The 25897-nt window shown below is 41.3% G+C and overlaps 1 protein-coding gene across 2 annotated transcripts; it reads right to left on the reverse strand.

The window, feature by feature from the left end:
* Positions 1 to 4224: 4224 nt before the first annotated feature.
* Positions 4225 to 25355, reverse strand: igf2bp3 (insulin-like growth factor 2 mRNA binding protein 3). 2 transcript variants are annotated; one of them, XM_040122773.1, is made up of 15 exons: positions 24552 to 25355; positions 23512 to 23572; positions 17592 to 17640; positions 12641 to 12692; positions 12288 to 12351; positions 11198 to 11476; positions 10945 to 11079; positions 10387 to 10509; positions 10094 to 10229; positions 8836 to 8967; positions 7359 to 7478; positions 5714 to 5788; positions 5348 to 5479; positions 5109 to 5222; positions 4225 to 4683 (listed from the first exon to the last, which is right to left on the reverse strand). In XM_040122773.1, the coding sequence occupies exons 1-15, from the start codon at positions 24724 to 24726 to the stop codon at positions 4582 to 4584; spliced, it is 1749 nt and encodes a 582-aa protein (XP_039978707.1). In that variant the 5' UTR covers positions 24727 to 25355; the 3' UTR covers positions 4225 to 4581. The 2 variants fall into 2 exon arrangements, with proteins under 2 accessions (XP_039978707.1, XP_039978706.1); XM_040122772.1 differs by having other exon boundaries at positions 7359 to 7481; positions 24552 to 25354.
* Between the last annotated feature and the right edge of the window lie 542 nt (positions 25356 to 25897).

Genomic DNA, 25897 nt, shown 5'->3' on the forward strand with positions numbered 1-25897 from the left:
AAATTAAAATGGAAATTTTAAAAGAAGGACTCAAAAAGCTCAACCGGGGAATTCAGTGGAAACTTGACATGACAACTCTAATAAAGATTGTGAATTAACCACTCATCTTTTGAAGACATTCAGCTTTGTCACCATGTCTTAATAATACAAGTTATTTTACCAACTATTTTTTTTTTAAAAAACATTATTTTCAGTAGTTTCAAATGAAGGTTGAGTCGATTAAAATGACAACATCCACCATGGCAAGATAAGCTCCATTTGATCAGACTACTTTATACCCTGCACACCACACGTTGATATATATCATCGTTTGTATTCTTGTGATCACATCACAGATGCATTGCAAAGCATTAACTGTCCCAAATCCATATTACATACCACTTCTAAGCAGGTCTTCAGAACATAGTATTCCCAAAAAAAAAAAAAAAAAAAAAAAAAAGGTTTGAGTGTACTGTGGATGTAAACTTTTCTCTCACAATACAATGCACCAAGGAAAGGGAGAAGGTTCTCAAAGCTCAAAAAAAAAAAAAAAAAAAAAAAAAAAAAAAAAATTTGATTGTGGTCTAACAGCTCCAGGAATAGCTCAGAAAACAAAATATAACTACTAAAAATTCTTGGAAACCATTTTGTGGTCTTTGTGAGGTTTAACTGGCAGTGCCATTTTAAAGTCAAATTTTGATTCCGTTGACTTGCATACATACTACATACTTTTCTGTTAGTACAAAACAGAAAAGGATGTTGATTTCCTGTATAGTAACGGCACAGAAAGCATACTATAAAAAGGATAGTACGTAGTATATTGTAAACGATTAGTATGTAGCATGGATTTTCAGATACAGCTATGACTATAGAACATACTGCCGATCCACAAAATTAATTCTTAAGGTACTTTGAGCAAGATTTTACCTTACCAAGAATCACCGTACCATTTCTCAAAACCAGCAACTTCCTATTTACACCCACTCAAAGGGATGTTGGTGCAACTAATACAAATTTTAAAAAGGGTAATTACTTTCCATTTCCCCCCTTAAACTTGATCAAGAATAATCTTCCCAACAGAACTCTTGAGCGAGAAGGAATCTTCTGCAGCTAAGATCCATCTCACCTGATGAAGGTCTACCTAAACCAGACTTGTTCCTGACCAAGAGTATTAGTGACTGACAGTGTGTGTGATTTCTGGTTCCTAACATTCAACAAGAACCAGCACAGTCTTTTTGTGTGTGTGCAATAAAGCAATATACCTTTGTACAACATTCAGACCAGTAGTTTTCTAGCAATATCAGACCACATGGCCCACAATGTAAATTTTCCAGTTATATTAGCAGGTCAGGTACAGTATTTTTGTCTATAAAATGTCAGGATTTATAGATGCACACTGCTACAGAGTTTGGAGATGTGTCCAATAATTAGCGTAAAGGCTGCCTGTATAGACATGCAATGAGCGCAGCATTAAAAATCCCACTGATACCCAAATACGGTAAGAATTTAAAAAAAAAAAAAAAAATTTAAAAGAAACAAAAGATACAATACAAATTTTTTTTTTTTTTTTTTTTTTTATTATTCAGAGGCATTTGACAAGTGGAGCTGTGTGTGAGGGGGAGGTGAAGGGGCACAAGCATGGTTGCAGAGAGGGGGAGGAGGGAATATCATGCCAAAGTTAGATCACTTTTCCAAAAAACTCTGAGACCCAGTCCCTCAAATCTGTCCCATACCAAGAGGATGTTCCACGTTACACAGCCAGGAAATGCTAACAGAAGAAAATAGCTACCAAATCAGCGAATGAATGTAGCAACTGTGAAAGACAAAAGGGGAAAAAATAAAAAAAGGGAAAAAATAAAAATAAAAAAAAAAAAGACAGGACTTGTATCTATTTTGAAGTCTTACAAATCAGGAACAAAAAGGCAGGCCCTTTTTTTTTTTTTTTTAAAAACAAAACAAAAACTGTATTTTCTCGTTTTAACTATTGAATGCAAAATCAAACACGTGATTTGACCTTTTTCACAAAAAACCCAAGCAAAAGTTCAAATACATGTAAGCCACACCACCAAAAATAGGAAGCAGAAAGAAATAATCATTTGAGGATTTCAATTAAGCCAAAAAGAGTATATATATATATAAAACACTGGCAAAGGAAAATATTTTTGATCACTTTCAATTCTAAAGAGTACATGATTTTAGTTTAAGTTTTCATTCATATCTGGATAAGCATGGGGAGGCGTAAAAGACGGGGGTTTTGGGGGGAGGGGGGCGCTAAATTCTAACAAATAGAAGAATGCCTCTACTTCAAACATGTGTCTAAAGAGGTAGATCAAAACAAACTGCGGAGGAGGGGGGAAAGGGGTGGGGAGGGTGGCTTGGCATGAAGGAAGCGGGGAATCGGGAGGTGACGGGGATAATTTTAAGTATCACTTGTGCCCCTCAGTTAAGCGCGTTGTTAGGATGGCACGCCCATGTCAAAAGAAGTGTTCGGGGGTCTGAGGTATCGGTGCGCGCTGGCGCTCAGTGGGGGTAGGGTGGGGTGCCTAGTGCCACAACAACCCCCCACCCCCTCAGCTGAGGTAGACGGCGTTCTACTGTGGAAGCATGGATACACTCAAGCACTTTTACCACAATCAACATATTTACATTCGGCATGAAGAGACAAATGAAATAAATTGTATATTTAAGTTTTGGATTCTTATCCTCTATTCTTACCCCCATTCAGGGTTCATTCAGTATTTTGTGTGCCTTTTCCGGCTTGTTTTCCCTGTATGAACAGCAAACTGAAATGTCAAGTTACATTTGTGGGTTACAGAGAAATGTCATTTGTTTAAATCATTTATTTTCCTAAAGCGCGAAAGAAAAAAAATAAAACAATAAATTGCGTCTATCAGTGTGACTCCCCCTACCCTCACCATGTAGTGAACGAAGTTAACATTGACTTTATGGCCTGGCTACAAGGGCCACTCCGAACTGACAAAGCTTGCTCTATGAAAATAAACCTAGTCGGGCTTGGACGTTGCTAAGACAACTGTCAAGAAGGTGGCGGATGGCCTGGGAACAGAACAGACGCTCTGCTGACTCTAGGGCAGCTACAGAGAGGACCATTAAAGTCCACCATGTAGAGTCCTGACCACAGCCCTCATAGGAAGGCAAAAAGGAATTTATTTTTGACAAATTAAAGTACCATTACCAATAACAATGTCAATCCCAAAACTAAATGGCATCGCTGCAATTATGTACGGTTGGCTTGTTTGCATGTCTGTTTTGTACTTTTCTCAGAAGATGGTGGACCCTCAGGGGAAAAACTGAGGCGATTTTCACGATACTCCTGTCAGCCGCCAGCTGAGGGGGCGCCAACTCTTGCTCCGGCGCTGCTATGTACAAATAGACTTTATGTACAGGGTCATCTTAAGTCACACACACATGTACAATGCCACCTAAAGCACCAGAGTTGAAAGCAAGGTCAGTTGGCAGCTGACCAAATTTTAAATTTTCTTAAAAAAATAAAAATGTTCAAAAGACTATCAGCTTTATAAAGTATACAAAATACCACAAAAGCAAAATAAAAAAAGAAAGGAACATTTTTCATATATATATAATCATTTTCTCTCTTCTGAGGTACTAGATCCTGAGGTAGTTAAGTAAAATGCATATTAAATTGGTTTTCCTGGGCAGCAGCAGTTCGGCACCATTTCCCTAAGTGTCAGTCATGGTGCTGCCCTCACCTCTAAATATATATTCATCTATGTATATAGGTCTATCTATAAAATGCATCCGAATTTATAAAATGCCACTATCATTACAAGGGCAGGACGCCCAATATAATCCACCCTTTCAGGGGTCCTGTCCTGAAACAAGAATCTTTCCCCTAAACATGGCCCACCCGATCTGAGCCAACCCTCCCCCCAAACAAACCTCTCTGTTGGTCCGACCAGGACCTTGATAGCAATGCCTTTTCCTTTCCACAGAAAACTCATGAGAAAGCTTCAACCAATTAAACGCTACCAAAAAAAAAAACAAAAAAATAAAATAAAAAAAAAACCAAAAAAAAAACCAAGTGTCAACTAAATCTGAAGTCAACCAAAACATTTTGTCAGGTTTGAAGTACCACACCAAGGAGGTGATAGGAGGGGGATCCTTATTTCTTCTTTGTGTTTCTAGTGTATAAAAAAAAAAAAAAAAAAAAAAAAAGAAAAGAAAAAAAAGGGAAAAAAGGACTTTTTTTTAATATATATTTATATATATATATATATATTATATATATAAACACACCCGTGGGGGGGAGGAGGAGAGCGGTCGAGGGGTGCGTACATGTGAGGGCAGGTGACGCTGTTGGGAGCCCTCAGAAGTACATTCTCACAGAGATGCAGAGAGGTGAGGTGGGTGGAGGTTAAGAGGCACAGGGTCTCTTATTAGCCACACTTGAAAGTTCATCAAGTAAGACAAGGAGGGGTGGATGTTTGGTTGGTGATAACTTCTGACCCCTGAGATAAGCATGACTACCCCTTGTCTTCATCTCCCCCTGGACTCTGCTGCATCTGTCCATCTGTCGAGTCTTCTGGCAGATTCAGTCACCATTCCTCCAGGTCCGCTGGACCTTTACTTCCGGCGGGGCAGTGGAGGTTGGGCTCCAGATGTGGGCTTGGGCTGCTGCTGCCTCCTCACCTGGGCCAGAATCTCCTGAATCTTCCTCTGGGCCAGCTAGAGGACAGAAAATATCCAGATCACAGCACAACACAACAAGGGTCCCGTGACATCCACAAGCGATGCCTTACACTAAGTCCATGCTCTTCACTGCATGTACTGGACAACTACTCTCGCCATATGCAAGACCTTGTTGAATTAAACTCAATATCTGACTAAGATGGCTTTTTGTAAGATCAGTTCATTATTACTCAGTCTACATAACCGTACTTGCTCATGCTGTTAAAATGGCTAATGAGTGGTTGCACGGTTGCGATGAAACACCCAGTTCTGTGTTTATTCAAAAAGTATCTTACTGTGATGACCTTTATTTAATTAAAACAAAGAGTTTCCTAAACATGTATATCTGGGATTTTGCATTCCAGAGGTACTTCTATGATTTCTTTAGATTTAAAAAAAAAAAAAAAAAAAAAAAGACCCACCTGGCATGCAAAGAAGTGTCCACTAATCTTGACTATGACTTGGTCATTCTCGTCAGGAGTCTGGTCCCTGGGCACCACCACTTCTGCACACGTCAGGTTCTGCAGTTCATTCACCTGCAGCCACAACAGAGATCGAAACAAACCTCTTAAGAGTGAATAGTTGGGCAAGACCACTAATACTTAAAAGCAATACTTTGTTCAACTACTGAAGCGATTAATTTAACAATGTCCTTGTTTACAGTTTTTCCACCCTTCCCGATGACTCGTCCAGCAGCAAAGGAGGGAACCTTGATGTGTGCCTCCAGCTTCACCTCCTCCTTAGGTCCAAAGAAATTCTCTTCCTTCAGCTTGCCAAAAATGCGACACTGAGCCTGCAGCCAGACAGGTTTGAGTACAGATTACTCATGCTGCACTTAGGAAATGGGACATTTTTTCCAGAAAAAAAAAAAAAAAAAGCCTTAGAAAAACTTATTTCTACGCTGGCAGTAAAGAGCCACTAACAGACCTACCCAACAGCTGCTACCATCAAATTTAACTATGTGGCTCCATTCTTTTATGTCTGCCAACAGTGTTTTATGTGATATACAGCTGTGAAGGTACAGCACCTTAAACTGAGCCTCTGGCGGTCCAACGATGATGACCATCCTCTGTTTGGCATCCATTCCTTCTGCAGGGGCAATCTGAAGTAGGGCAGACAGCCAGCATTTGGGGGAGGGGGGCACACAAAAAAAAAAAAAAAAAAAAAAATTATTCACATACTTCCAATTCATATTAGTCAAGAGACAACGGGAAGACAGCTAGCATCGACATGTTTGCATTGAGATTCAGAACTTCACCACTTGTCCGTCACTCACTTTGATTGAGGCTCCAGCAAAGTGTGACAGCTGTTTGATGTGTTGACCCTGTTTACCGATGATGGCTCCTACTGCAAGTGCAGGGATGAACAGGTGAACCGTCTCCGACTCTGGGTGTCCCTGCTGGGTGTATAAACACGAGTAGTACACGAGAGGATCACACAGAGACCAACTGCAGGCCACTTGCCCTACTCCAGTCACCAATGAACAAACACAGACAGTGGATCTAGCAAAAGCTGTATAAACGCTTTAAGCTGCATTGGAGCTCATGCCATCCACTTGAAATTACCAGAAGTGGCATATCTGTCCTGCAGTAATAGAAATGTAGATGCTACTGTCATATCCAATGGGACTTCATACCACCACCAGGTACTTACTCATCACTAATGAAAAGAGCACACTTTTTGTTCCCAAAACAACTGAGTTTTTAGTTTGTTTTACACTGCTCAACTCACACACTGTTTGGCAGTTATTTAAAATATTTAGCAAATGGCCACTTTCAGTCCACTCCATTTAAAATCCACAATCTGAGTTTGCCACATGCATCAGTTTAGTAATTTCATCTGAAAGACAAATCAACAGTGGCCTCTTGATGTGAAGCTAATGCTTTTGCCATTCTACTCAATAACAGAAAAAAGTTCAACTACAGATGATTATTTACAGATGCCTTATCTTAAACTGCAACAGCACGTCACTTGTGTTAGCAGGGTGTGTAATTGACTTGAGCTCTGTAAGGGGAGGTGGCTGCCTCGTCAAAAAGGAACAACAAGTAGCACTGTTGATTTTGGGTGGAGCCCAATATTCCAGTCAATTTGTCAGCTGTGGCCACACCAACAACTTGTTCTGGCTGCTTCCAAATTCTGGAGAAGGGCTTTCAGTGCTGAGCATGTTTTACTCGCCATTTCAAAAACGTGCACTTTCCCAAAACAACAGCAAATGCTTCAAATTTGGCATAAATAACACTGTAAAACATCTGTTGTAGCAGATAAAAAAAATTATCTATCTACTAGCCAAGCTACTGTTGCCCTCCAGGACTCGTGTCTCCCCATCCACCAAGTTAACTGCAGATAGACTAGGGCCTGCCTAAAGGTCAAAGATCAGTGGGCAGCTGGAGAAGAACTTTGACGTAGCAAACTCTGACCCTAATCCCGCAGCGAGCAGCCACAAGCCGTGCAAAGCACTGGGACAGGTGACTTACAGAAAGGGGCAGGCTGCTCGCCGACGGCATAGAAGCCCAAAATGGCCCCTCACCCCCATAAGGACTGCTCTAAAGGAAAAAAGAAAAAAAATTATTCACATACTTCCAATTCATATTAGTCAAGAGACAACGGGAAGACAGCTAGCATCGACATGTTTGCATTGAGATTCAGAACTTCACCACTTGTCCGTCACTCACTTTGATTGAGGCTCCAGCAAAGTGTGACAGCTGTTTGATGTGTTGACCCTGTTTACCGATGATGGCTCCTACTGCAAGTGCAGGGATGAACAGGTGAACCGTCTCCGACTCTGGGTGTCCCTGCTGGGTGTATAAACACGAGTAGTACACGAGAGGATCACACAGAGACCAACTGCAGGCCACTTGCCCTACTCCAGTCACCAATGAACAAACACAGACAGTGGATCTAGCAAAAGCTGTATAAACGCTTTAAGCTGCATTGGAGCTCATGCCATCCACTTGAAATTACCAGAAGTGGCATATCTGTCCTGCAGTAATAGAAATGTAGATGCTACTGTCATATCCAATGGGACTTCATACCACCACCAGGTACTTACTCATCACTAATGAAAAGAGAACACTTTTTGTTCCCAAAACAACTGAGTTTTTAGTTTGTTTTACACTGCTCAACTCACACACTGTTTGGCAGCTTTTTAAAATATTTAGCAAATGGCCACTTTCAGTCCACTCCATTTAAAATCCACAATCTGAGTTTGCCACATGCATCAGTTTAGTAATTTCATCTGAAAGACAAATCAACAGTGGCCTCTTGATGTGAAGCTAATGCTTTTGCCATTCTACTCAATAACAGAAAAAAGTTCAACTACAGATGATTATTTACAGATGCCTTATCTTAAACTGCAACAGCACGTCACTTGTGTTAGCAGGGTGTGTAATTGACTTGAGCTCTGTAAGGGGAGGTGGCTGCCTCGTCAAAAAGGAACAACAAGTAGCACTGTTGATTTTGGGTGGAGCCCAATATTCCAGTCAATTTGTCAGCTGTGGCCACACCAACAACTTGTTCTGGCTGCTTCCAAATTCTGGAGAAGGGCTTTCAGTGCTGAGCATGTTTTACTCGCCATTTCAAAAACGTGCACTTTCCCAAAACAACAGCAAATGCTTCAAATTTGGCATAAATAACACTGTAAAACATCTGTTGTAGCAGATAAAAAAAATTATCTATCTATCTACTAGCCAAGCTACTGTTGCCCTCCAGGACTCGTGTCTCCCCATCCACCAAGTTAACTGCAGATAGACTAGGGCCTGCCTAAAGGTCAAAGATCAGTGGGCAGCTGGAGAAGAACTTTGACGTAGCAAACTCTGACCCTAATCCCGCAGCGAGCAGCCACAAGCCGTGCAAAGCACTGGGACAGGTGACTTACAGAAAGGGGCAGGCTGCTCGCCGACGGCATAGAAGCCCAAAATGGCCCCTCACCCCCATAAGGACTGCTCTAAAGGAAAAAAGAAATATGGCACTGAGTCGCTGAAGACTAAATGTCTGCTGCTGTTTTAATAAAATTTAGATGTCACTATCCTGATCCAAGAGCTGAAGGACAATGAGTTTAAGATTAAAAACACAGCCAGTCCCGGGTTTGTTATGGTGGTGTGTAAGGGGCAACCCACTGTTATAGTATGCGACATGGACACTGTCACTTACTCCAAAGGATGAGCATCCACCATGGGCTCCAGGAGGTGGGACACTGGACATGGAGGGACCCATGCCTGGTGCTCCACTGGGAAACAAACCCAAAGCGTTCAGATTCAAGCCTGGAATCAGGTTGGACTGGAGCTGCAGAGAAATGAGAACAACTCTATTAACCCAATACACAGCTCAAGTTGTAAGCTTGTTCATTCACACTGCTAATCAATTGTATTTACAAAGAGTCGCACATCCGCTGAAGACTTATGGCGTTGAGGGTTCAAGGAACAGCATGTAATAACCACCTAAGATTTTGAACAGGGGACTCTCGGAAATAAAGTAAACTATTGTAAAGAAGGCGCTGGTTTATTACACATTCTGAGAATCTCTTCTGGTAACTAACCTTATTCACATAGCTGGCAATTTAAGCAGCCAAGGTTGGGAAAACACCCCAGAAGATTGATATTGAATTTGTTTAATACCTAAGTGGCAACTGCGGACAGAAGTAATGATTACAATCACTAGCAATCTCAGAACATCAGCTTGATTTTAGTAGGGATGTTTGTAAACCCCAGACAGGCAAAATATATCAAACTGTGAGCCTATCAAGATTCTTGATGCATCTTTTTGTGATACATTTTCTGCATAAAATCTTCAGTGATTCCTTTATTATGTGCACCTTGTAAACAACATGCTCACTGTGTAATGGGTTTCATTTTCCAGGAACAGTTCTCACATCTTCTGAGTTCAAAGCAGCCACTGTAAACTCAATACCAAACGCTGAGATGGATCTGTTGTCGCTGACATTGAATTTAAGTAACCTGAATATTCCTGGTTTTTAATCTGAATATTCTTGAAAAATGAAAATCTTTTAGATTATGGCATGAGAAGAAACCTGGTTAACTCAATATCCCGATGGAAAACCATTGTCAGTTTTTTTTTTTGAGTACGTGTATTTATATGACAACAATTCAGGATATGAAAGTGTTGCTATGGCAGCAGTGTTTCCAGATCACTGCTGTGAATGTAAACACCATTATCTGATTTCCTTCCTTATTAAAAAAAAAAAAAAAAAAAAAAAAAAAAAATTCAGTTCTCATTTCATGTTTAAACCTAAACTTAGTCACAGTAAACATCTGTTGCAGCTGTTACTTCTGAAGCATTTAAGTCAATGAAAACATTCCTCTAGAATGGACAATCAGAAGAGAATTAATTTACACTTCCCATTTGATGGAATCATCCATATCCTTGTTGAATACGTGCTAAAAAGGCTTACGTTCATAGCAGCCATGTCGCTCTCATACGATTCCCTGATCTTCTTCATCACCTCCTCTTCAGCTCGTGAGCACGCCTCAATGGAGCCCTTCACTGTGATGGTCCGCTCTGGGTTGTACAGGGTCAGGTCCTGGAGACTGGACAAAGCAATGCAAGGGGGGACCACAGCAAATACTACAGCATTAAAAATGCATGGCATGGTCAGTGGCACTTTTATGAATGGGCTCCAAGGACTAAAAATAGTGTTCATTAAAAGAGCCATCAGTGACCTTAGAGTATGTCAAACACTCTTACGGCGAGATTGTAATCTTGGTCCCTGTGTCCTGCTCGATTTTCTTGAGGTTGCGTCCTTCCTTCCCAATTAGTCTTCCTACAAAGTTGTTGTGTGCAAGGATCTTCAGTGGGATCTCCTCAGTGCTGCACAAGACAGATGATGTCAAGTTAAAAGCTCCCCCTACAGTAACAAAACATTCAGATGAAACCTCTCCTACCAATATTTCCATTTGTCTGCATGTTATGCACCATCAAGCCAGTTAGTTCACAGTACAAACCCCCTCGAAAAACAGGCTTGACCAATAAGAAATTACCATTTATCTCCCAACCACAAACCTCTGCAGCACAACTTGAATACATTACCCTCACTTTGACTGGACTGTAACAAGTGAAACAATTATTGATATAACTAAGACCATTACATCACCAGAGATCTAATTAGGTCAAGGGTTTGTTTCAAAAAAAAAAAAAAAAAAAAATACTGTGCCTCTGGACTTTCACAAGTTTATAGGTGACACAAATTAAGTAGAACTAAGGCACATATTCTGTCTCTCTCAATTTGTTTTGGCAAAAACGTACAACTTTGTGTCAAGCGCTTCCTTCTGCATGATTTCCATGATGGTTCTGCAAGCGTTCGAACAACCTTCAGGGGTGGAGTGAATTGTGATGGGCTTCTCTGCTGCGCCTGCATTTTCTTTCCTATGGATGTCAATCCTGAAAGAAAGGAATGATGATTTAAAAATTCTTTAAAATGCTAGACATGAACAGTACAAGCAAAAGGAAATAGCTCACTAGCAATGCTCAGTGTAATTCCTGACCTCTGTGTACATACTTTGAGTGGGTCTGTTTGGTGATGTTGCGGATAGTGGCGCCTTCTTTGCCTATAATAGCACCTACAAACTGCGTTGGAACCAGCATGCGCAGCGGGATGTCTGACTGCACTTTTGGCCGGGCGCCCAGACCTGGAGAGCTGGAACGAGGGGGTCCACGAGCATTAAAGCCTCTCCTGCCCCCTGCTGAAGGACCCTCTGCTGCAGCCGTCTCATCTGGGATATAGGACACTTTCAAGGCATAGTTCTCCATCATAGATCCATTCAGCTTCTCCATTGCTCTGGGGAGCATAAAGAGATGTCAGTCTCTGCATAAAACTCTTAATTCCCAGTGAGTGGGGTATGATTTAACCACACAGTAAGGCTTTTAGACAACAGTCATGGAGTGAAAAAGCTCTGACAGGCTTAGCTGTCAAACAATTTTCTGTTCAGGTTCTCAACATAAAACTTCAGATTTCTTTCCGGTCACCTAATCAATGGCAAAATTCAAGGATTGGGAATATTAAAAACAAATTCACAAGGCCCCAGGCCTAATTGTAACAGTTTCTCAGGTGATGGGCACAAGCAACAGCGAGGAAGCTAGAGCTCCTTACAAGTCCAACGAACTGTGGAGCAGTGACCAAACACCACTTTTCTTGAGCTAAAGGAAATCCATTCTAACCTCAAGACAGCCTTCACTCTGAATATATGTCTACCTTGTTAGCCTCAAGGATTTGGACTTGTGGTGAAACAATCAATTATGCCTGGAGACGACTTCAACGACTCCTGCGAAGGGGAACATTGTAGTATGATTCATGTACACCAGGGGGCACCAGATTGCTAATTTAACCCCCTCCCTCTCCAAACAAACATGCACTCCCCCCTCCTCCCCATCATCATTGCATGTCAAATTAAACTAGACTGGTTTTAGGAAGGAGGAAATCAGGTGCACTGTATGAATAGTAGACAGAGGAAGTTGATGTAATTTACAATAGAGAATGCTGGGTAATTTGAAAAACTTGAGCAGATCCACGTCAAAGACCAAGACAGATGAGTTGTAGGTCAGTGATTTGAATATGCTGCGCGTGTGCGCGTGCACGTGTATGTACTCACAGCCTGGCTTGGTCCTTGGCTGCATATCGAACATTGACTACTGCAGTCTCTGTGTCAGTGTTAACTGTGGGAGCACACAAAGCAAAGTCAATTCACACACACATTCAATAACACATGATTTACCACCATGGGCTTCTTTTATGTACACAAACAATTACAAATTAACTACATTTGAAATTCTACAATGATATTTTTTATTTTTAATAAACCAGACCTAACAAGATTGTACAGCTAAATAAAACATGGCACACAAATTCTGAAACTAGTAAAAAAGGTGTGTGTCGAGGCAAGGTGGAGGAATTATATTTTAAGCAGTCCTGCAACACAAAGCTTAAATGAGAGTCTGTATTTACCTTGTTCACAGCTCTCTACGGCACCATACTGAGCAAGCATACTATCCAAAACCTAAGAGAAAGAAAGAAAAGCCATGATTACTCAGAGACTTTGAAGGCTTTGACCAGAACCCGTTAGTGAGCAGAAGCTCATCTATGGGAACCAGCCCAGCTTACTACCAGGACACACTCCATTAATTCTGAACCCCAGAGTTCAGTGCTGAGTTACGTGGATAAATTTGCTGCCTTCTTGTAAAAGCCCGTCTACCTCAAATTATGACTCTCCCCTTAGGGAACTTGCATGGAGCTCCAGGTGGTAAGCGAGTTTTATAAAATTTTAAAGTCTAGTTTAAAAAAAAAAAAAAAAATACCCATGCAAAAAATAATTTCTATTAAAAAAATAATCTTAGGTTTACAAACAGACTAATGCATCTAACAAGATAATTTAAACACAAACAAAAAAAAAAAAACAAAAAAAAAAAACCCACCCCTGCATGCTGAAATCATACGTATAAAAAAGGCAAACAGCAAAAAATATACAATACAGCCAAGAGAAAACCACACCAAGCTGGCCACCGGCCCAAAGGATTTCAATTCATAGATGTGATAAAATGTGGGCGAGAGGGGGAGCGAGGGTTCTAAGCTAAGCTAAGACCTCTGACCATGCTCAGTGGAACCTAAGGCCACACCCCCCCCAAGAGCTCAACCCCACTTTCTAGCCAACAAGACTATGTCCCTGCCCCCCCCCCCCACTCCCACCCCCTTCCTCCCGCCCGCCCCCCCACTCCACCAACCCACCAACCAAGCAACCTCCCGCCTCCCTGCCATCTCCACTCCACATCATTGGCTGTTCCAGCACCCATATGAGTTCCCTGAAGCCAAGAGTTGCTGGCTGCTGGATGGCTGCTTTGCCTGTCCATCTGCCGAGCATGGCCAATGGGAATCCAGGCCATTCAGGAAAGGGTGGGGTACATTCCAGCAGGAAGCAGTGGCTGGGGGAGGGGTACGAGTTCATGCTACACATTCTGTGAATCGGCGCACATGGAAGGGAAGGGGAAAACAGTCCAGGCCCACCCACCCACTACAGCTTGTGAACACGCCACTACTTTAACCACTATTCTTTCGCTGTAAGGCTATACACACCATGACCCATTGTCTTATCTACCTGATAAGATACATACAAGGCCTTTGCATCAAAAGATCCCATTCTCATCTGTTCCTCTATTCTTCTATCCCCTCCCCCTCTGGAGGGGGAGGAAAAAAAAAGAAGAAAAAACCTCCATGTCACCTTTTGAGACAGCTCGCTCGCTACATACTAGAAACATGGGTGGATCTAGAGCTGCAGTTGGACATGCGAAGGCAAAGCGAGCCCACCATTACAAAACTCTGAGCCTGTCCGTAGCCATTTGATCACAGTGAGTGAATCAGGCTGAGATCTAAAGCCATGTATTAAACTTACAATGTAGAGTAATACTGAACAATGGTGCAGTTCACTAAGAAAATTAAACACTACCAGTACATACAATCACTGCTAAACCTCTGCAGAGGGACCGAGAAGAAAAAAAAAAAAAAAAAAAAATTCAGGTAAGGACGTCTTACTGACACAAAGATTCCACATGCAAGTTAACAGTGGGATCTTACTTCTAAACACATGATTTCAAAATTTAAAAAAAAAAAAAAAAAAAAGAACCTTTAGTCTAATTACACCCTTTTAAAAAGTTGTCTGACAAATTTTAGTCCCACAAAAAAAAAAATAAATAAATAAAATTTACGTATGCCCAGCAGAATAGTCAGTGAATACCAAGGATTTTTAAATTAAACGCTTATAAATATGCAGAGAAAGAAAGACATGCAATGCACGGACACATACTCTCTCACACACACACACACACACACACACGCACACACACACACACACACACAAACTGTTGCTCAACACTGACATTCGTTTTTCACTAATCAGGCAGTGGCCTTGAAATCTGACCATGTTACAGCTCACCATTTCTACTGATATTATTCATTTTTGCATGACAGATTTTTGCCTGTTAACCCTTTAAGGAATAGAAAGCAAATGGACTGCATTTGAGATTTAACACTGAGCTTGGGTGTCAATTTTACTGCTTCAACTCTGTTTAAAACCACAGTAGAAACCTGCTTCAAGAACATCCAGTGAACTACTACTTATGCAACTGAGGACAGTTTTACATAATCAATTCAAACGCAGTTTTCTGAAGATTTTGTCAAGGAAAATTTGTGGGTGTATTTTTGCTTGAAATACCAAGGTTCACTTCCAGGCTTAATCCGAGATCAAGTCAAATAATTAATGCAGTTGAAAAAAAGTTACCCGAGTTAGAACAGTTGTGTGTAGAACTGTCATTCTGGAGGGGATTAACAGCGATTCATGAATTTTTATTTTAGATTTTTTCTTAATGTAGGACAATATAATGGACATAAAATCAACACTTGTACAATTTGATATGATTCAGCACATTAACCCTAAAAAACAACCAATTTTCCTTACTTTACACTGCTGTATTATGGTGATAGTGTCAAGAGTATTCATGTGACTATGATAATATAAGAAGGAATTTATGATGGCATTTATGGTTTGTGTAATTTTACTAAGTGACATCTAGTTGCAAATTAACAATAGAAAAGCTTTATATTGCATTCTCCAACACTTAAGTCCAACTATGTCCTGAAATTTCAATACGGTTGAGTCAACACCACTCTGACAAAGACTTAAAACCCTGATATCATGAGCTTTAAAATATCATAAGCTGCATTTATTTCAGGGGAATTAATAGATCCCAAAGTGCTGATTTTATTTTGTCCACCCTCTAGGTGTCAAGAGAACACTGATATGTGCATCTTAAATAATTCAGATCATGTAATTTTTAGACTCACTGTACACAAACACCAAGAAAACTACAGTACACAAAAAGTAGTAAATAATTAAATTGAGTTTCTATTTAAAAAAAAAAAAAAAAAAAAAAAATAAATAAATAAAATTTACGTATGCCCAGCAGAATAGTCAGTGAATACCAAGGATTTTTAAATTAAACGCTTATAAATATGCAGAGAAAGAAAGACATGCAATGCACGGACACATACTCTCTCACACACACACACACACACACACGCACACACACACACACACACACAAACTGTTGCTCAACACTGACATTCGTTTTTCACTAATCAGGCAGTGGCCTTGAAATCTGACCATGTTACAGCTCACCATTTCTACTGATATTATTCATTTTTGCATGACAGATTTTTGCCTGTTAACCCTTTAAGGAATAGAAAGCAAATGGACTGCATTTGAGATTTAACACTGAGCTTGGGTGTCAATTTTACTGCTTCAACTCTGTTTAAAACCACAGTAGAAACCTGCTTCAAGAACATCCAGTGAACTACTACTTATGCAACTGAGGACAGTTTTACATAATCAATTCAAACGCAGTTTTCTGAAGATTTTGTCAAGGAAAATTTGTGGGTGTATTTTTGCTTGAAATACCAAGGTTCACTTCCAGGCTTAATCCGAGATCAAGTCAAATAATTAATGCAGTTGAAAAAAAGTTACCCGAGTTAGAACAGTTGTGTGTAGAACTGTCATTCTTGAGGTTATTAACAGCGATTCATGAATTTTTATTTTAGATTTTTTCTTAATGTAGGACAATATAATGGACATAAAATCAACACTTGTACAATTTGATATGATTCAGCACATTAACCCTAAAAAACAACCAATTTTCCTTACTTTACACTGCTGTATTATGGTGATAGTGTCAAGAGTATTCATGTGACTATGATAATATAAGAAGGAATTTATGATGGCATTTATGGTTTGTGTAATTTTACTAAGTGACATCTAGTTGCAAATTAACAATAGAAAAGCTTTATATTGCATTCTCCAACACTTAAGTCCAACTATGTCCTGAAATTTCAATACGGTTGAGTCAACACCACTCTGACAAAGACTTAAAACCCTGATATCATGAGCTTTAAAATATCATAAGCTGCATTTATTTCAGGGGAATTAATAGATCCCAAAGTGCTGATTTTATTTTGTCCACCCTCTAGGTGTCAAGAGAACACTGATATGTGCATCTTAAATAATTCAGATCATGTAATTTTTAGACTCACTGTACACAAACACCAAGAAAACTACAGTACACAAAAGTAGTAAATAATTAAATTGAGTTTCTATTTAAAAAAAAAAAAAAAAAAAAATAGAAATTTCCCATAAACCATATAAGGACCTGCACACTTGGGCTGGCCAGGTCAAAGCCCTCATCGCATGAATGTTTCACAAGCCCTCAGACAATACCCCTGGTTTATTGATTTACTTCATCTCAAGATCAGAATTGGGTTTTTTTTTGCAAGAAAACATGGTGTTTATATTAAGAAAAAAAAAAAAAAAGCTTTCAAACTGGCACATCAGTGTTGAAAGACAGTGACAGGTCAAAAGAGCCCCCCCCCCCCCCCCCCAAAAAAAAAGAAATCAAGTCAAATCAACAACCAGCTTTATCAGAGATGCTTTAAGATCATGCCTAGTAGTTAACCAACACATGTAGGACTATAATTCTACAAACATGTGATTTGCTCAAAGTTTCCTCATAAGTGTGAGCCAGCTAAATCATCAAGACACCCAAATAATCCTTTAACATTTTTCCACCATCTGTGTTCAGTAAAACCTCACCACCTCTCCTGCCTTTCCCAAGCTCCAGTGTAGATAAATTGTAAAAACTCAACCTTGCACTCTTCAATGTCAAATTCCCACTGACATTAACAATCATTTCTACCCACAGGTCTGAGCTGTAACCTTCTTCAAACGAGTCATCAAGTGCATGCTCAATTGAAACCCAAAGGGAGGCAAGGTGACTCCAGAGGCCACTAAGCAAGAGCCCAGTTGGGCTGCCCCATGGTGCCCCGCCCTGGAAGAAGTTACCAGCCTGTTAGCACTCACCTCCCACTGCATATGAGGCGGGATGTTCCTGATCTGCAGTTTACAGCTCCTGGAGAGAGAACAAGGGAGTAAGAGGGTGGGGGGGGGGGGGGGTGGATAAAGGAGGAGGAAGAGAAAAGAAATTGATGGGAAGAGTGATGGGAAAGAAGAGGGAAGAAAGACAGTTAGCAGCAGAAAACAAGGACAGAATAATACAAATGACAGAAGGTATTTCATTTAAAAAAAAAAAAAAAAAAAAAAAAAAAAAAAAAATCCATCGCAGGTCCTCATTCTCTCCGCCATATAAAAAGACAGACTAGGGTGGAGAAGCTACAGATATGACTTCTACTTTAATTCCATTCCGAACTCAGCAGGCAGCAGGTGCACTGAGAACCTTGGTAAATAGTGGAAGGAGGTGAAGGAGAAAAAGTGGGCAGAGGGGCGATTTAGAATCAGCACTGGGTGGCCTAAATTGAGTTGAGGGTGTTCAAAATAAAAATTAAGCTAAAAACGTACCACGCCCTCTCCCCCAAATCACCAATTGTGTCAGTGTGAAGAATGAGATAAGGAAGAGAAACAGGACGGTGAAGCGGGAGAAAGGAGTAGTGAGAAGCATCAATGAGAGGGGGGGGGGGTATTTAAAATGCAAATATAACTGTCAAAATGTGTTGTCTATACACTTCAAGTCAAGCATGTGCCCTGTAGAATTGCATCATGAGGTTTCATCCACCGCTAGGCTCAAGCCCACTCTTTTCAACCAAAATAGACACTTATCCAGGAGCATCCAGCTGTCATCAAAAAAAATAAATAAATAAATTTTAAAAAAATTAAAAAAAAAAAAAAAAAAAGGGGGGGGTGCGGGCGTCAGACACCAAAGGGAATCTCTACTTGCCATGTCACACTAAACAGGAAGATTTAAAATTGTGTGCTTTTTCCAGAGTGTGCGCATATAGCAGAAGCAAGTGGGGACTAGCAGCTACAATGGTGCTGCTGTGGGCCCTGTCACAAGAAACACCCAGGACAGAAACTCCCAAATCCTTTTAGAATGAAGTTTCCCAATTTTAGTTAAATTTTGTGTACAGCAGCATTAGTGGCGATGTGTGGAGGTCATGCAGACAATGGACCTTGTGGATCAATCAGAGTTTCAAAAGTGTCCACCTGCAAGTGGATGTTGTACAAAAATATACAATTTAAAAAATAATTTTTAAAAATTTAAAAAAAGGGCAGGCCACTTCAGAGTCCACTGCCTGTTGACACGCACAAACCTAAAGAACCCAAATCGTACATTTGGCTGGGAGCTGAAGCATGAAAACATACGTACACAGAATGTGGAATCACAAACCCTGACCCCAAAGTTATTTCCTCACCAGCCTTATGCTCTTTCTGCACATACCTGATACATGTGCAGCTAATTCAAGTTATACTGTGTGTGGACACCCTTTTCCATCGTGCGTGTAAAAATTTTAATGTAAAAGTTACATGACACACATCTTGCTCTGTCCCTCAACCTTGACTGAGCTGTTAAATCATCTTTAAATGCAGCTCATCTACTTGTACAAACAGCTTCACTTCTAACAGTTTTGTAATCTGCTGTGTAGATGATAGCACTTTACAACCTGCAGCATTAATAAATTCACTCTTTACACCATGAACACAAATTTAAGAAAACGGGATATGTAATAGAAATTTAATTTTTTTTAAAATTACACACAAGCTTATGTAGGGAGTAAAAGGTACTTCCCATGTGCAACAAGGGCCGCAGTAGTTGAATTTCCTCAGTTTAGCCACTTCAACCATAATCCAGCTAAATGCAGTTCAACAACATTTAATTTGAGACATTAGGAAACTACTTAATTCTAAAAAAAAGGGGTAAATTGTAAAGAAAATTCCCAAATAACTTCCAAGAGGAATTCCAGCCCTTTCCGGCACAGTGTGCCATTCCTAGCTGATCCGGCCCCCTCTCCCCGCACATTCTGTATGCTCTGCATTGCGGTGGGAACGCCATGCGAAATGTGCAAATGCACCAAGCACTTCCAGTCGGATTAACCTATAGCTCTACACAGCACACAGAAGAAGTCAGCCGGGGTATGGGGTGGGGTGGGGGAGGTATACATTCCCTGGTCCCAGCCTTTGAATTTGGGGGGGGGGGGTGTTGGTAGTAGTGTGTGTGTGGGGGGGGGTACTAGCCCTGTTTCAGGCAAGGGTAACAAGGGCCCTCTCTGCCCTGTGGGGGTGGGGCCCTGTTGCCATGGACACGGACAAGTCCACTGACAGGAACATGTAGAGCGGGGTTAAAAGTGGGAGGGGGAGGGAAGGAGGGGAGGGCCAGGAGTGACTGGGGTTGGTTCGTCATGTGATGGCCAAGAGGAGGCCAGGCTCCTTATTTACTTTTAAAATGGACCAACACTCTACATGTTGACTCCCTTCATTCCCCACCCAGCTGAGACCTATGGGCCCGCACTGTGGAGTGGGTGTATAAACACGTACGCAAGCATTCACATGCATCCATTTAAAAAACCAAAAATAAAAAAGTAAGGATTCACAGGTCAAGTACCATGACACTGAACCACACCTGTATTCATCTCTATTTCTAATCGTCCACCCCTACACATAAGGGCTCTACGTCAACAATACCACACTACCGTGTGGTACACACGTGATCTGTGCTCAACGCCCATCCACAGCCATTGACTATTCAGTATGCAGAGGTTCTGAATGACTGAACTCCACAGTGTCTGGTTTCCGTTGCCTTCTCACAGGCCTTATATGCACACTGTACACCCAATAAACTACGTTCAACATTTGCGTTTGGATAGATTGGTTTGGAATTCCCTCAGAGAATTCCAGTGAGTTGAGTAGTAACAGTTAGAAATTACTCAACTTTGGCAAAGGACTATTACACATTTGCATCTTTACCTGTCCACCACAAACACACTCAAAATAAAATTTTACATATATTTAAGATATCAAAAATACAATGTCTTTTTGATTTGACTCTAGGAGGAGGGAGAGTTAAGGAACCTTTGCCTGTAGTCCGGGTAAAACAAGGGGCCACATTCATAATTTGCTGGCACCCCAAGTCTCCCTCCCAAATCCCCGTTTTTGCAGGTGGGGCCCCACAGCGACCCCATGACCCAGAATTCTTGTAATAAAGAGCCAAGAGCCATTTCTACAAACAACGCTGATATGACCTACACTACTGTCTCAATTTATAGATGTGTTTTGTTTTTTTTTTAAGTTCTTGGTTTTAGAAAAAAAAAACAACAAGAACAAGGAAAAAGAGCAGAAACTTTACACCACCACTCAGTGACACACTATATATACTGTTTTAAAAAAAAAAAAAGAAAAAAAAATCAAAGTTGTACAAATTTGAACAAAGTATGTTTAACCTCCCCTTGCCTCTCTCTCTCTCTCTCACACACACACACACACACACACACACACCGAGGCCACCCCTCCTATATCCATGCCATTTTCTTCCTGTACACGTGACCTAGGGGGTATATGCATGCAACGTTTTTATATTTTGTCGAATTTTTTCAACAAAGGGAGCATAATCTGACCCCAGAAGTTCAGTCAGCGTGTACACAATGACATTAACACAACTCAGTTTTTATATTATATAAAAAAGGATTAAATATTTGTAGTGAAATTTAAAAAGAAAAAAAACTGCTCAATTAGTAACTGCTGGCAAAAATACATTGTGTGGCCTAAGTTGCGTTAACACAGAAATTCCATATACATTTGTAAAAAGCTAGGTCAAACGTTAAAATATAATTGCCATTTTAAAATGTTATGTCAATTGTGGAAAATATAGCTGTTTTAACTTAATGGTGAATACACCTTAGACTCATTTTAATACTTGATATATTGAAAAAATTACTTGCTTTCTCAGAATATGAATAAAATATATAAAAGCACAAGATATTGTCAAGAACGTGTGGGTGTCATCTTTAAATGTCAGATTTAAAAAAAAAAAAACAAAAAACCCCAAGCACAAAACGTTTTCGGAAGTCGGGCAAAGTAAAAAATAAAAGTCCAGAATGTGACTGAAACGTTTTTTCATAGTTATAAAACCTATCTATGGACAATATGTTTTCAATTAACTGAAATTTGTTGTTTTATGCTGTTAATGCACACAGTATATTTTCAGGAGTCACTATTGAATGCAGCAGATGTTTAGCTAATGCAGTGGAGATCATTTTAGTGGCTTTTTGCCAAAACCATGACAAATTCAGAGGAATGTACATCGACATCTTTAATTACCATGATGTAATTTGGCCAGTGTGAAAGGCCACAGTCCATAGCAGGTCACCCTACGCAGCCCTATCTTTATGAACCTCAAACTGCAGCCACCCCACCTTGATCCCTGTCTGCTGTAGCACTTCCCCTTCCTGAGAGGTTCAAAGGTTAAGCCATGGTGATTGGCCAAGCCCCCAGCTGATATTTGCAGGCTGGAATGCAAAGAGGGGCCCCAGTGTACAAGTGTGTATGTGTAGCCTATACTCAGAATACTGGTCCTGTTGACTGCTGCTATGTTCCGTGTTGTAAAGGGAGGGCACGTTTTACTTTTTTGAAGTGTGGCTGAAACTCGACTCTGTTGCTGCCATAGCCAACACAGCAGACTGCACTAAAAAGACAGAAACGTCACCACTTTTCCGTGATCAGGAAAATTTGGAGGAAGGTCTCAGGATTAGACGCAAAAGCCCCACGTAGCTCACCTGGTTTATTTATCCAAAGCTACATATTAGACCAGCAGTCTACCAGCCGCTTCTATGAGCTCCAGGTGGAAAATACAATTCACGTTAAGGTGTCAAAAAAAAAAAACAACAAAAAAAAACAACTGACTGCTCCGTTTTCATTTCTAGGCACTTTCCTAAATTAAATTAAGCCACGTAAAATAGTTTAAAAGCCTACACGTTTCACCTCGACTCTGATTTCAAACGTGGCTCGTTGCTTTGCGAAGAATCAGCAGTTCATTCAATTAAACTTTAAAGAAAAACCAAACCAGGCACATTACGTATAATGCCTCTTGGAAATAATTACACCAATTAGCAAGCAGGAGCCATTTTCATTTAACTCAGGAACAGCATTAATTATGACCAAATTGCGTCACCACCAGAAAATACGCATTCAATGCCAAAAAAGCCCCAGTATTTTACGTCCTCAACACAGATTAGGTAGACCCCACAAAAAATATTTACAGTACGCTTTACCGAAATCTTTCCCTGAAACACAACAGCCCAGTGTGGCTACAGGGGTCTGGATCTGAAACTAGGGTTTTCCGTGACTTGGGCCCCAAACCGCCCATTCCACTCGCGTTTGGGAGTCCATCTCATGCAACAGCAGCACAATGTGCAGAGGAGGGCGGAAGCGCAGGGCAGGCAGGGAGAATGACGGGCAGATCCTTCTCAAATGGACGACTCCACAAGGCCTGTACGCCTCAAATGCAGCCTGCACTCCCTCTGCACACGTTTCAGCCAGCACACACAGGCTTTAGTAGTCGCCCTGAGGTTGGAGCTCACATAATATCAAGTACTGTACGTACACACAAAAAATGCTGGTGGATGGGCGAGCGACAAAAAAAAAAAAAAAAAAAAAAAAATACAGGCATGTGCTAGTTAAACCCAAATGCACGACGGTTTTAGGAGCACCCCACAGTCATGGCGAAGAGGAGGGAGTACACCAGCACCATACGCCCCTTTCATTTGACCCCAGAGATTTCAGGGGGGGAATAAAAAAAAGAAAGAAAAAAAAGACACCCAATTTAATCAAAATGAAAATACGTAAACCAAGTGAATTAAGAAAAACACATGCACATTTCCAGCACCATATCTTGAATAAACAAATATGAGGCTTCTTGTAGAAAATGGCTAGAGGAAAGGGGGGGGGAGAAACTCCTACGAGTTAAACCAAGCACTATATAATAACCTCGACCTACCTTTGACGTTTAGGAACCGAGTGCTCCACTTCGAGAAGTTTCCCATGAAGTTCAACTTTACCTAGAACACAAAATACAACTGTTTTAATTTCATTAATCCTGTGACCTCCCAGACAGGCCTCCTCTCTTGCCTTTGGGAGCGTTTTTCAGGGGTTAGTGTTTACTACTCATTTTATGGCGTGTGCTAAAAACCTAAACGGTCATATGTAGACATGGCAGCGTCCTGGATGTTTTCAGCATAGTGTGATATTAGCAACACAATTTGCTGAACGTGCGAGCCACTCATAGCACGAGGGGAACAAATGAACCAGATATTAGCTCAATTCGTAAAAATATACGAGTTTAGCTAAATTGTTACGTGTGCTGTGTGGACAGGCTTCACTTTAACAACAAACCAGGAGACGAAGTGAAGACTATACAAAAGCAAATGGTCGTGGGGCTCAGTTAGTTGGCCTACATTTGACCAACACAATTAAACCACCTGGTGTGTCAGCATGGGCGAAATGGCTTCACAATGTAGCGAGCTGTGGCCACTGGAGAAGGCCTATACTTTGAAACTGGGAGAGGAGTGAAAGTTCAAATTGGAGCTGGTAAAAAGCAGCAACCCACTACGGCCTGTGCTCCTATTCGTGCCAAAGTGGACTGTGTGATAGAGCCCACAATAAGGCTCACTTCACGGCGTCCACAGCCCCGCTGCCTATGCGTCCCACTGCCCTGAACGGCACATAACCTGCAGTAGGAAAGCCTTGGTATTCTCATCCTCATGATTGTGTCTACTCGACCATTTTATCACGCTACACTCTGAAATTACAAAAGCAGAATTTCACTCAAACCCCGGCCAGCCATTTCTCTGAGCCCACAGTGTCAAAAGGCCAAGTAAAGGTTGTGTGAGAGAAAAGAAATGCTTGGATACACCCCCACCCTACAGGACTACATGCATTTCTCATAAGGGCCCTGAAGTAAAGGCAGTCTTCACACAATTGCAGCAGTACGAGAGGCTTTAGAAAAAAATACCACTTTTTTTGCCCAAAATCTCTCACCTGACAGAACATCGATGGCCTTCATTGCAGCCTTCTCGTCCGGGCAGTCCACAAACGCATAGCCAGTTTTGACAAGAAATGGACCACTGTGCGGAATCTTCCACTGCTCAAAGATAGTTTCGAAGTCCTCCTCGCTCGCTTCTGCGCTCACGTTGCCAATGTATAGCTTATTCATGTTCTGCGCCGAAAAGGGACAATCTTTACGCTGAGGGAGAGATAGTTATTTGCTCTCACGGATGTGCAGTGTTTGGAGTAGCCTAAATCGCCTTTACTACTACGGAGTGGCTGTGGCGTGCTTCCCGGTCGTTCAAGCCACAGATAGATTTAAACTGGCAGCCTCACAGTGCGTTTGCGCTCCCTCGCCCCTCTGTCTCTATCGCGCAATAAATAAATGCTCAATTATTAATCTCGTGTCTCCAAACGATGGCGGGCTGGGTGAAAAGGAGGAGAAACTACTTTGTGTCTTCCTCCAAACCCCTTGGCAAAGAGACAGAGAATGTCACACACGGTAAGGCTGGCGCCCGCCTCTAAGTCTAGAGCCTAGAATAAGAAGAAGAAGAAGGGGGAGAAAAAAAAATCCTCTGCTATTCCGGCTTTTTTGAATGAGCCACGTGTTCAAACTACAAATCAGCCCACACGTGAGGAATCCCAATTGCTCAATTAAGTGTTTGGGATTGGGGAAAATTGCACGGGAATCTGGGGTGGGGACAGCAGAGGGGAGTGGAGAAAAAAAAGAGGGGAAGAGTGGATTGGTGTTGGGAAAAAACCTGGCGAGCTATGTGCGTAAAGGGATTCCGTGAGAACCCAGTGTATCTTTACTAGAATCACATTCGTGTGCCTTTCTCTGCAAACCCTCGACTCTCATTGGTCGGCTGAGGGATAGTAAACCGGCAGTGCGCTCACGCACGCCCATAGCAGGGAGACGCTGATATTGCGGGGGTTTGTGCGCACGGCAGTGTTAAGTGCGCTGTACTGATGACACAGTAGGAGGAAAAGGGGGTGGGGCCATTCATAAATGATGTTGCACTGTATTGTTAAATTGCATACTGGACACATTTAATTTCAAGAATCTGGAATAGGGAGGGCCCTGTACCGCTCCTTGGGCCCCCGCGCAATATGAGAATGACACGTACTACTATCCACATGACGGCATCCATCTTCTCCAACTAGAGTGGAGCCATGCCCTTCCCGAGCCACAGCTCAGAGTCCAACGGCAGGCCCGATTTGCCCATTATTACACAAAATAATATTGAGGGGGTTGTCTTTGGGAGAGACGAGTGTTGCCACGCCACTTGCTTTTTTCCAGCTTTCAGGCCGTTTGCTATAACGAGGAAGCGTTGGCCATG

The sequence above is a fragment of the Xiphias gladius genome, chromosome 24 (genome assembly GCF_016859285.1).
Source record: "Xiphias gladius isolate SHS-SW01 ecotype Sanya breed wild chromosome 24, ASM1685928v1, whole genome shotgun sequence".
NCBI classification, from domain to species: Eukaryota; Metazoa; Chordata; class Actinopteri; order Istiophoriformes; family Xiphiidae; genus Xiphias; species Xiphias gladius.